General features: G+C 30.3%; 1 protein-coding gene across 1 annotated transcript; it reads right to left on the bottom strand.

The window, feature by feature from the left end:
* Window positions 1-5,750: 5,750 nt before the first annotated feature.
* On the bottom strand, window positions 5,751-12,997 carry LOC114390039 (13-hydroxylupanine O-tigloyltransferase-like). Its single transcript, XM_028350724.1, has 3 exons — window positions 12,551-12,997; window positions 8,856-9,105; window positions 5,751-5,800 (listed from the first exon to the last, which is right to left on the bottom strand). The coding sequence occupies exons 1-3, from the start codon at window positions 12,995-12,997 to the stop codon at window positions 5,751-5,753; spliced, it is 747 nt and encodes a 248-aa protein (XP_028206525.1).
* Window positions 12,998-13,250: the final 253 nt, after the last annotated feature.

Raw genomic sequence — 13,250 nt, 5'->3', positions numbered from 1 at the left:
CAAGTGATAAGGAAAATAATGAACGGATGAGAAAGTTTGGCATCCCATGGTGTGGTCCCACGTGGCGGAATAGCAGAGGAAAAAAAAAAAAAAGACAAATCGAGTCTCACATCAAATAAGAAATAAATTATATAAGTACGGAGTAATCCTCACCTTATAAGTTAATTTTGTAGAATTGAATTAAACTCATCAAAAAATTAATTGGTAGGAAAAAATAATCCTCGCCTTACAAGACATAAACAAATTCTTTATTTTATTAAAAAAATATTTTAAAAAGAGTTTGAGGATTAATTTGATAATAAATTATAAAATTTATAAATTAATTTATTATTAAATTATCCACAAAATTAATCTATCGTATTTTTTACACATATAAAATATAAATTTGAATTTTTTATTTTGTAAGGATTAATGGCACCAAAATAAGTATTTAGCCTACTCAAACAATGAAAGACACTAGGAAAATAAGATATTACATGATGAGTGACATGTAACCACTATAAATAAAAAAATAACAAATAGTTAATTTAAGAGAAAAAAATACTATGTGAAGAAGTAAGAGATTAAATAATAAGGAATATACTGTTTCACACTTATTATATTCCAATAATTTTATTTGACTTTATTGGTTTTGATTTATTTCAATAATTCTAATTAAATTAAAATCTCAATTTTTTGAAATCATATTTTCATCTAATAAAATAGTATTAGATTTGAGATTAGAATGTATGACTTTAAATCATGATAATTCATGTAGATAATACATTTTTTTCATCAATTTCTCCTATAATGTTATAATGTTGTAACGTTTAAATTAGTTTAACAATTTTACTCATTGAAAATCTGCATGTTTAAATGAGAAATGTAAGTGAAAATGTTTTGAAATCCATTAGTTTTGTTCAATTAAATTTATGTGCTGTGTAATGCATGAATCAAAATCAAATAACGTGTTTAAGGGTGCAAATGTCAAATCAAATAAAAGGAAGTCAAAGTTTTTGTTTGACACATTCATAAATATGTATTTTTTTCATCTTTTACACAAAAACCAATGAATGCCGCAAGATTTCTGTTAAACTTTGCTATCCATAAAACTTCATTCTTGAAACTCATTTGCACCTTGCTTTGAGCTTTTTGATAGTCTCTTTACTGTTATTTGTTGTCCATCGAGAAGAATGCCCTGAAAATTAAATAATTATTTATGTGAAAAATAAGGGCACAAAATAAGTATATACTACATTTTCTCACCTTGTATACTTCTCCAAATCCACCTTTCCCGATCCTATTTTCATTTGAAAAGTAGTTCGTTGCTGCTTCAATTACAACCAAATTGAATTGCAAGGGTTCTAAAGTGACACTTTCATGACCAACTGAATTTAATATATATGATTGAATTAGGAAATTAAAAAAAATTAGTTGTTAAAGATCTTCAAACTAAAATGGCAATGGTTTAACATGGTATTCGTTAACAATACATACAGTTTTCTCTAAGAATAGTCTTAGCACTTTTCCTTGCTTTTCAATTCAGCAAATAGTAGCCAATGAAGAAGAGTGACACCGAAACAATTGTGGGTACAACAATAAAGATCATTCGCAGTTGGTCTTTTCTTTTTTCTGCAAAACAATCAACGAATGTTTCTCACATGGATAATAGTAGAGTAATCATGACAAGTCACAATGTGTTCGTGAGAAATGGCTCATTTCTTCCAATTGGTATTGTACACGTTCTAGTCCATGTTATTTAGGCATTAGCGAGTACTGGACGTTTTGACCAGGAAAATGGTTGCGCTCAATAATCAAACAAAATTAGGATTCTAAACCATTGTGAATTTTAAGGTAGAATAAAACATAACATTGATTTGCTTGATAATTCTAAGTTTGTGGGCGAAGATATTTTTATGGACGGAAAAGTAAAAGTGTAAATTTACGAGGAATTTAAATAAAAAAAATTAAAATCTTAAAGAAATCAAAAGTTATAAAATATAAATTTAACTGAAAATGAATAGATTATCTTACCTGAATTAAAATTAAAAATCACTAATTTATAATGATTAAAATTAGAAAATTAAGAATAAATAAACATTTTTGTCTCTGAACTTGTAATTTGTTAACAAATATATCTTTAAAAGATATATAATATTTAATTATAAAAATATAAAAAGTATAACAAATATATTTAACTATTAATTTTCATCTGTCACGGTTAATAAAATAGTTTACGTGATACAGATGGACAAATTTATCAGTGAGATGATTGACAACGTGATCATCTCTAATTACCAACATAAAGATATATTTGTCATATAATATTTTTTTGATTTTTTATTGTTTCACTTTATTGACAAATACGTTCTTAAAAGATAAAAATATAAAATTTAGTCTATAAAAATATAAAAAATGTGACAAATATATATGTCACTATTATAAAATTAATTTTTTACAACGTTGATTTTAGATAAGTCGATCAATCATCGTCTTAGAAAGATGAGTGCAAATACGTACAATTTTCTGTATGAATAGTCTTAACACTATTGCTTGCTTTTCTCTTCACCAAATAGTAGCCAAGAAAGATGAGTGCCATCGAAACAATTATAAGTACAATAAGCAAGATCATTATTCGCATCTGGCCTTTCCTTTTTTCTGCAAAACTATCAAACAAATGTTGTTCACATGGAAATGAAATCACACGGTTTGTTTAATGCCAAACAAATAACTCATACGAGTTGGGCATCAAAACCTCCATGCACGACACACTCTTTGTCACCCTTCAATAACTAATGAAGTTACAATACTTGAACTTTAATTCAATAATCTCTACAAACCCTACCAATATTAAGGAAAAAAGTTTTACAATATTTCTTTGGTATCGTCATGTCCCCTGAATAAACCCCTTTTCAGTTGACCTTTAAAAACCTTGTGGATTTTAGCACACACAATGAAATATCAAAACTTATCCTTAAATTTTGTTATGGGTATGCATAAGCAAACTCAAGGGTCACTGACTAAGAAAACAAGTTGTGTTTAAAAAAGCCCTCCCTATATTATACTCCTTTATGTTTTGGAGGTTCCCATAATTGATTTTATTTTGCAGTAACGTAGGCTTGTGTAGTAGACCTATTTGACGGAACATCGGAGAGATAAAAAGGGTAGAGTTGATACCTAATGTTACAACTGGGAGTTAGATGATAAAACCCCTTCAACTTATTCAATTTCCATGAATCTGGGAAGGTTCTGCAGTCAAGGGGTGACAATCATAGGAAGTGTATCCATGGTCGAGAAGAACGAGCAAGTGAAATAACGAACATAAGATATATATATATATATATATATATATATATATAGAGTTAGGGTTGTAGCCGTACTGTGCCTGAGTAGTTGTTGCCAGCACCAGGAAGCTAAAGAGGATTAAGAGGTAGTGAATCTTATAGCAGGAAGCCACGGATGTGTTTAATTAAGGACTTAATTATGGTTTCTGAACAATTCTTAATTTGTAGAATGACTTATAGTGTAACTTGGTGTTTGGTTAGCGAAATTAAGTCAATGACCAGTCGTATCAGGTCAACCAAAAAATAAATTATAAGGATTCATTGATGGTCAAAAAGTCTGTTCAAAATAAGTGGCTTAAGTGTATGTTGATGTTTTGCACTAATAAAATGGATTCTGATTGAGCAGTACGTGATGCTTCCTATAGTTTGGGTTGGAAAGGATTTCAAGTATATTATAAGATTAAAAACAAAAAAAGTAGAGTGAAAACACTTATTGTTGGACAGATTTGAATAAACTTTTCCCGATAGCACTTAAAACACGACCAATATATTATGCTTTTTGAATGCATTTTGAATTCGTATACTAATTTAGAGCACTTAAAAAGCTAATTGCAACTTATTATTTCATCTATGACTTCGAAGCCAAAGATATCTCCCCCATGCTTTTGTTAGTATTATTTAAGATTAATTATATTTTTAATTTCTAAACTTTTTTAGAATCATGCTAATTTTTGGTTCCTAATAAAAACAATACTAGAAAAAAGACAATCTACATCGGTTATATGGGACCATCTACATTGATTTATAACCGTCGTCGTAAGAGATATTATCAAAAGTAGTTGTCTATTTTACGACGGTTGTCAAAGACCCTCTTAGAATGCCATGACTAAAACTAGCATGTTGAGGCTGAGACTCTACTTTAAATGCAGAACCTGGAGAGACATTTGATAAAGCTCTAAAGCTAGAGGGTGGTTAAAACCCTCCTATCGAGGTCACGGCGGAGCTTGCAACACACTATTGAGGTCACGACGAAGGGAACGAGGTGACAATGGAGCTTATGGCACGGGAGAGGGAACGAGGTGAAAATGCAAACACACATTCAGCAACAAGCTTAAGGTGTAGAACTCACGTTCAACAAGGTATGCACCTTTGAAAGTGAAAATAAATAAAATAAAAATGGTATGACTTCAAAGACAAGTGATATCCTCGTAGTAATCTATATATGAACAAAGACGATTTTTATAAAATCACCTTCGTAACATACACATCAAAGATGATTTTATAAAAATCGTTGTTAAAGGCGTAATATAGTTGACATTAATTACAAAAATGCAATCACATCATTTACTACATAGACTTTTTAATAATCGATATAGATATTGCGATGTGGAAGGCTACTTTTGTAATAGTGAAGTTTGATCAATTAAAATTGTTCTTTAACTTCGTCTGTAATTTTAGTCCATGTTAATTTTTGTCTTTTAAATGAGAATGTAAAATTAATTTTATTATTATTTTAGTACATTTGTAATGATTCATTTTCTGGCTCGGTGAAGTTTTTTATTAAGTATTAAATAATTTTTAGCAGTTGATAATTGTCTGCAGAGTTCACTCCAACCTTTCTTTTTCTTTGTGTGCATCTCAGTTCTTCATCACCATCATTGACTACCTTCTCTTCTCGGCTCCGTCCATTAACATGTTCCATTTTTCAATTCAAAGCTATTTTCTTGTTCTAGTCAAGCCAGTTTACAAAAGCCCTATTTTAATTTCACTATTCATCATCACTCAAACAACCACCACAAGCACCCTTTGTTAAGTATATAGTGCCATGCACAAACAGGGAGAGACACAATAATCCCACAAAAGCATAAAACCCCAATCCCCTACACAAACATTAGAACACAATCGTAACATAAAACTTGAACACACACCACTACAAGGAACAAATTTAACATCGATATTCTAGCTAGAAGGCTTTTTACATTTTACATGGAAATTGTTGGTTGAGCGTGATTATCATTCTTCCATCCATGAAAAACAGAATTATTAGTCTCCACCTATGGGTTAAGGGATACTTTTGGTATAAAAAAAGAAAGAAATACTAGGTATACTACTCGTGGCGAGGTTGTGAGGCACACGGGTGCACCTATCCTTATATTCGTGCAATGTCAGCTATGCAACTCAATCGTCCAAGCTAAGCTCTAGAAAGTTTTCCATGGATTGAATTTGTTGATTGATTGTGACTATTGTGCTTCCATCCATGTCCAAAGTAATTATGTCTCCCATTATCAGTAATTATGGGATATTCTCCGGGGAAGAAAAAAAAAATTAACAATACCGTTAGCCAAAATGTGCTAGATGCTGGTTTAAAAAACGTTGGCCACACTGTGAAAAAGTAGACCCCAGATTCTTTTCCTCCAATAGCACAGTATCACTTCCTTTTTGGCATTTTTTAACCATACACCTTGACCAAAAACATTTATACACTGGCTAACGCAATTTGGACAACACGGTGGGTCCTTCGACTTCGAGCAGTGTAACTGCACAATAACTTCAAAATTTCTAATTTCATACACACAAACATTATGATATCTTTTGCATTACAAATTAAGTAAATTAATATTGAAACACAGTGCCAGCTTTGAACGAGATACACGCTCCACAGTCTGCACCTCTTGGCATCAATTATCCATCAAAGACGATAAAATAAACCTACACTCATGCTCGGCCAATGAGAGTTATCTTATGACACATATGCTAATGGTTTACTAAAACATGCTATTAATCAAATAAAAAGTAACGAAGATGTATGCACACGGTGACAAAGTATGATCCATCTACTTCGTAAGCCCATCACATATTAAGCCAAGACGTACATATTAATGGTCGTATATAAAAGTTAGTAAATGAGCAATTTAAAAATCATCTTGTGGCCATTAAGATTGTCACTATAAATAGGAAAAAGTTTAATTTTCCTGGCCATGAAATGGGTTTTATCAGCGTTCAATATAAATGTCGGTAATAGTTTTACCGACTTTGGATACATTAGCGAATAGCGATTACAACTTATCGGTCATTTGTATGGCTGGTAAAGGTTATATTAATGGCCGGTAAAAATGAATTTTGGTGTAATGTACTGAGAAGAAAAGACGCGTAGAGTGGGGAGAGGTGCAATTCTAATTCAAAGAGGAAGATAGTGAATAACATTGAAGAGCAGCTAGAGCAAGGGGGAGCTTCACGTTAGTGAAGATGGCACCTCAAATGGTATACAGATATGTGTGAAAAAGGGAAGATGTGGGAAGGTGAAGATGATGGTTGTTGATGTTTTGGCTTATGGGCTTCAATTGGGTCTTAGGTGAAGACCAAGGTGGCAGTGATTTTGTTTTTGTTTTTTTTTGTTTTTGTGGTTTGTGGTTTTCATGTTTATTCATTAATGTGTTATTATTTTGTCTTCATTATACTCATATTTATTCTTTCATGTATCTGCATCTAGAGATTCAGGAGTTCAAAATAGAGTATAAGTTACTATTACTGTGCATTATATTCTGTAATGAGAAGAATGACAACAAAGCACAACATATATTTTTAGAATGGAGGGTTGAGAAAAGTTTACCAGTTAGTAGATTGAAGCTTCCTAGAGAGTAATATTGAATTAAGGTGAGGCTTGATGCTGAGCATATGTAACTCCCTCCTCTTTAGTTCTGTTTTTCTCTCTCAATCTTCTTTCTATTCTTTGCTTGTTTTCTGATTCTTTTGAAGATTTCTCTATTTTCCTCCAAACTAAAAAGATCTAATCTCTCGGAAAATTATTGAGCATGTTTATATATCGAGATTGAGTCAAACTCTGGATAATGCGAAATATATAGTGTGGTTGGCAAGGGTGGAGCAGAAAATTGCAAAAATTGGAAACAGTGCTGGGTGTTTCATGCATTTTGGTTTTCAATGTAGAGAAGTTGATCGAGAGTTGAGACAAAGGTCATGTTTGTACCAGAGATGCTATCTTATAGCAATGCCTTTTCTTTTCTCTTAATTTCTCTTTCTTGTACCCCACAATTGCAGTGCCATAACAAACATGGCATATAGACAAGCCTAAAAGTAGTGGAACTTGATTTTCGACTCCACCAACACGTTAACGTATATCCCAATTAAACTATAATATCCTTGTGCCCAAAATTAACGTGATGATAATTGTCCCCGCGCGTTCAATTGTAAAACATCTTTGCAAATCTATAAGGGTCTAGTCATTAGAAAAATTTGAACACCCCATCCCCATTCCAGCAGGTCGTAACACACATACTTATCAAACCAAAACCTAGCCTGTTACCAATTTCGGGCCACCTACATCTTCTGCCACCCACCACATGAACTAAAGACTGATTTTATTTCCCATATGATATCAGAGCATGTCTTGGGATTTAACATCCAACTAAAGAGGATAATAAACACCACTATTACTAATTTCCACTGTCAGAAAAAAGTATTTATTGATTCAATTATTTAGTCAATGTCTCTCCTACTTGCTGAGAAAATCGGAGAATTCTGATCCTACCAGATTAGTCAGACCACATTGAAAAGTAGCTTGTTTTCTTTTGCAAACCACATTGTGTGAACCGTAAGAAATTTAATTGTGCATCATTGTGTATTACCAACACAAAATTACTTGCCAAATTCTATATAAAGACAAATGTTTGGTACTTTACACACACTTCATTATTTTTCTTTGTGCTAAATTTAGAAAAGAGGGTATTCTATCTAAATCTAACTTCTAGAGAAAAAAATGTACTATCCTAGGAACACCTTTCTCCCACATCTTTTTTGAAGAATTCAGTTGAAGCTCCCTTATGCTGGGACATAATTACCTAGTGTTTTTTTTTATCGGCAAAAAAGATAAGAAATATATTGATTAATGGTAGAGGTACCAAGAACCCATATACAAAATGAAAGCGTAAAAACCTTCCTACGCCTATACACAGATTTCCTTGGTTATTTCCTATTTATGTTTAATAACAAAATAAAAGATAACCAAATATCCAATTATGTAAAGTTTGTGCTATTTGAATAAAAATTCTTGTTGAAAATGATCTTCCTACTGGGTTATTTTTTTTAAAATAAAAAACACTAAAAACATTGAATGTGTCAAAAAAAAAAACATAAGCAAACTTTTCAAAGATTAAAATAAGTATTTCGTATATATTGCATCTAAACAGAGAATAATTTTTACGTACCAATGATCTTTTTTGTTACTAAAAAGACTTAAGGTTGTTTTTTTCGTTTGCTTAAAAGTTAGGAATTTGCATTGAGTTCCTAAAATAATTTTCACTCATTTTTTGTCCTTTTATACATTTAAGCAGTTGCCAGATGCTGTATGCTTCCCCTACGCGCGCACACTACCCTCTAAAACGGTCAAGCCACCACCGCATCATTGCAAACTCACCTACGTAAATCCGTCCGTGCCTTAGAAATTAACATGATTCTATTTTATAACTATGCAATAAAATTGCATTTGTGTTGTTATTTTTTTTAATATTTTTCAATGAACAATGAAAATATTGTATAACTATATAACATTAAAAGATGAAAAATAGAAGAAGGAACGTTGATGGGATATGAAGATGCTTCTTGAATCAGGTGGTAGTTGTTGGTATTCTTGATGGATGCATGTGATTCTTGGTGGTTCTCTAGCACATAGAATCTCCCTGTGCCAGCCAGGGAGAATAGAAGGCTTTGGTGCACCGTGTGCCATCTCTGATAACGCCTTCAGAAATTGGCAAATTCCACTTCCATCACATATAGTATGATTCATTCGGAGTGCAAAGATGAAACCACCACACTTGAGACGTGTTACCTATTGTTAACTTATTGGTAAGTATACCAGTTTAGTCATAAATAGTAAAGTATTCGGGAGTCAGAGTGTAAAATCTACATAGACTTTGTTTATATTTAGATTAAAGCAAATCCAATTTATAAGCAAGAGATAAGAAATTTTAAATAAAAGATGAAGATAATAGGAGATAAAAGATTTAAATTAAAAGATGATAAAGATAAAGATAAGATAAGATAAGAAAAGTAATAGATAACAGAAGTAAAAGATTAGGATAAAGATATGAAGAAAAGATAAAATATGATAATGTTGGGACCCAGCTTGTCTTGTCTGTCTAAGATGTATGAATTTATGATTTTTTTTATCAAATTAATCAGATTTGTTCTACCCACATCTATCAATTTACTTGCCCCTCACGATAACAAGCCTATTTTACCTATCTATCTCTCAAATGCATTTGCAAAGACTCAATAAATAAAATGTATGAAGTTCTACTTCTAGATGTTTGCTTTCATGCATGGACATAATGCAATCACTCTATGTCTAGCAATGATTTTATTATGATATATTTTATTCTTGTTCTATTAGAAGTTACCCTTTTCCGAGGATCTAACCCCTAGAACTGATGTATGCATATTCTCTTTAAATCTTATTAGACGTTACCCTCTTTCGAGCATCTAATCCCTAAAAGAATATAAAGAGATGAATAATACAAGATAAAAGCAAAAAAGATAATAAAATAGAAAACACATTGTATTACATTGATAAATAGTGAGTACATCATAGCTTTTAGGCCTCCTAGACCCTAATCAGGGGTTTAACCACTCATGGAAATAGCTAATAAAAGGGTTTTCCCTAAGGGATAGACCGAGTGTGTGTGGGTTCTGTGTTTTCTTCTTGGCTTGACTCTCTATTTATAGCGGTCGAAGTGGACTTGGGCTTGATGCAAAAAATCTTTCTTGTTTATCTTTTTTATATCTATTAGATCTTTTAATCTTTTCATATCTGTATAGATAAAAAAATAACTGATAAAGAAATATCTTTAAGCTAGAGATAAGAAAGTTATCAATTCCTATCATTTAAGCCAAAAATAATTACTAAATAATTATCTTTAAGCCATAGATAAGAAAATTATCAATTCATATCATTTAAGTCAAAAATAATTGCTAAATAAATATTTTTAAAGATATTTTTAATATATTTTTATTACCAAAATAGCTCATATTTAGCCGTTATCAAAATCTTCCAAATTAAAACTTTGTTTGCTCCAAGCAAATCAAAATAAGAGCAACACTTCCAATGGCTGCACTTCCTTTGATTCTTTCAACTGGTCCTTTCTGCATTTGTCATAATCTCACAATGAAAACATAAATAACATCAGAATGAAATTGGTTAGTATCGGAAATCAATCAAGTTGGCTTGCCTTACTTTCCTCACAAGGTTAGTGTTTCTCTCTGTGCACGAGTGTATGAGGTGAGTGTTTGAAATTTATACGACCTGTAATTAAGAATTTCAAATTTTACACTTCATCTCAATTAAAGTTATTCTTACTTATATTTGGTGGACCAATAAAGACTTTTCCTGACTTGTAATGAGGCCTTGCTAAACAAGAAATCATTATTTTTCTGAGATTTCAGAAAATTAGGGTTATAAGAGGGTATGCATCCTTAGAAAAACTTTCACTTAGATAATTTCTAAATAATTATCAATTCTTATCATTTAAGTAAAAAAATAACTGTTAAATAATTATCTTTAAGTCATAGATAAAAAAATTATCAATTCATATCATTTAAGCAAAAGATAACTGCTAAATAAATATTTTTAAATATATTTTCAATATATTTTTATTATCAAAATAACTCATATTTAATTGTTATCACACACTATATATATATATATATATATAAAGCATTTGTATCGGAATCTAAAAAAGTGAGTGTTTAACACACTTTGATTGCTTTATTTACTATTTCTTTTATAAGGTAGTATTTGATGATTTTTTTGACAATGATAGTTGAGAGTGCTCTATGAAAGTCCTTAGAAAATTCGCTTTACTTGTTTTCTTTACAGACTTTCGAAAAAGATAAAAGGAAATAAAAAAAAAGGTTAATTATAATTTTAAACGTTTTACAAATTTTACTTATACTCTCTAAACAATTTATTAAGAAATTTTGATGTTTAAATTTTTTCTCTATTAACAATTTTAACTTATATTGTCAAATATCAAGTTAACTAATTATATAATAGTGAAGTTGATAAGTTAATTATTTTTCACATCATCGTTAAGAAGTATAACATATAGACACATGTATTTTATTTTATAAATTATATTTGTAATTTCTCATATGTTTAGTCACTTGATGATCATAAACTATTTGATAAGAGATTAAAAATATATTTTATAAGAAAAAAAAAATTATCCTATGAGACTTTTTGGCAAATTGACAAGTCGTATCATGAGAAAAAAAATAGATAAAGAAATTAGGTGTTTTAAAAAAATAGTGTTCAATTTTTCGGGGGAAGGGTTGTGTTAAAGATTCGACACATTAATATAATAATATTATGATAACAAAAAGAGAATTTAAAATAGTTTATTACTTTTTGCTATTAGTCGTTGTTTATATTCTTTCTTTAATTAGGATTAAGTAAAAAAAATATTATTTATTAGTTGACAAAAATTATTGAACATTAATATTTCTTTAATTTAATATAATTCTTGTTTAAGAAAAATTAATCTATTAATGCATATATTTTAAACTATTAACAATAATTATTATACTAACATTTAATTTATTAATAATATCTACATATGACAGTGTTCTATATAAATGAAAATGTAATTAATGGTATACTATATAATATAATTAATATAAATGTTTTATATTGTAAATTAATTATAATATTTTATTGTGATGATAACATTATTTATTCTTGTAAAATAATATTTTGAAAACCACATTTAAAATATTTTTTAATTGGACAACAATTTAAAAGTATTACACTATCAAATTAAAAAACTTAATATAAATTCATATTATTTGCATTAATAAATTATATTTTGTTAGTGAAAGACAATGTTAACTTAATGTTAATACTTATTAATTTTTTAAAAATTATAGTGATTAGTTATTAGGCAACTTTTTTTGTAAAATTTTTAGTATATAAACTAGTATTGTGACCATAGTTTCGTGAGAAATATATACATTTGCACCTAAAATATGAATTTGAGGAATTTGATCCATGATTCATTTGCAAATTTAGCAAATGAGTTTGGCATAATTTTATGATTTTCCTGTTCATTACTTCTTCTTGTTTCAAATTAAAATTAATTTAAACCCTTTTGAGGGTTTTTTTCTCTAAAAAATAGTAATAATTTTTTTTAAAAAAAATCTCTCAAGCATGTATATATTCTATTAATGATATGAAATGAAAACATATTTCAATGTATAAAATGCATGTCTAAGATAACCTGTATAAGCAGCAGTGGGGTGTCAATCATTCCATCTGAACCAGGAACATTGTAGAGGAGCTCATCAAAGCAAGGGAATGGAGGCATAAAATTATTACCAAACTGCTCAATTGTCACATCTGCATCAGCCTCAATGAACATGGCACCTTCTCCATTACAATCCACCATTAGTTTGCCATCAGGACCCTCCCTAAGCCTTCCCGCGAAGGGATAGTAAAACACAAGTGTTTTGGATAGTGCTTCTCTAATGACTTCAACAGGGTCTTTCCCTTCCATTGAAGGCTGGTAAGGAAAGAATAGCACCAGTGGAAGTTGGTAACGAAGGCCATTTTGGTCATCTATGTCAGATAATAGCTTAACTTCACGGGGAGTGGGGTTGGCTGGGGCTACTAGCTCTGGTGGGTGCCTCCTCACTATAAACCCTAGAGACGAAGTTTGGAGAACCATTTTGTATGGGAAGGAGTAATAAAAAAAGGAGAAAGAGTAGGTAGTGTATGAGCAATAGTTGAGTTTGGAGCTTGTATTTATAGTGGGAACAATGGACACGGACGTTGAAAGTGCAAGAAGTGCTTTTGCTAGGATTTATTTTTACATACAAAACAGAACCATGTATTTGACTTGTGATTTGATTATAGATGCCTTTTTTTTTTTCTGGTGTCTCGATGAGAGAGTTTCAGTTAATTTGTTTTTCCTTTTACGT

This window comes from Glycine soja, chromosome 16 (assembly GCF_004193775.1).
Source record: "Glycine soja cultivar W05 chromosome 16, ASM419377v2, whole genome shotgun sequence".
Lineage (NCBI taxonomy): Eukaryota > Viridiplantae > Streptophyta > Magnoliopsida > Fabales > Fabaceae > Glycine > Glycine soja.
Note: the sequence above shows the minus strand (reverse complement) of the source record. Positions and strands in the feature narration are given on the sequence as shown.

Bases quoted from the DNA above. Each gene is read 5' to 3' on its own strand.
- LOC114390039 (XM_028350724.1), bottom strand. From the start codon at position 12,997: ATGGTTCTCCAAACTTCGTCTCTAGGGTTTATAGTGAGGAGGCACCCA. The intron at 9,106-12,550 runs GTTATCTTAGAC...AGTTAACAATAG, and splicing joins CCCCACTGCTGCTTATACAG to GTAACACGTCTCAAGTGTGG. The intron at 5,801-8,855 runs GTTCCTTCTTCT...GTTATTGTGCAG, and splicing joins CATCTTCATATCCCATCAAC to TTACACTGCTCGAAGTCGAA.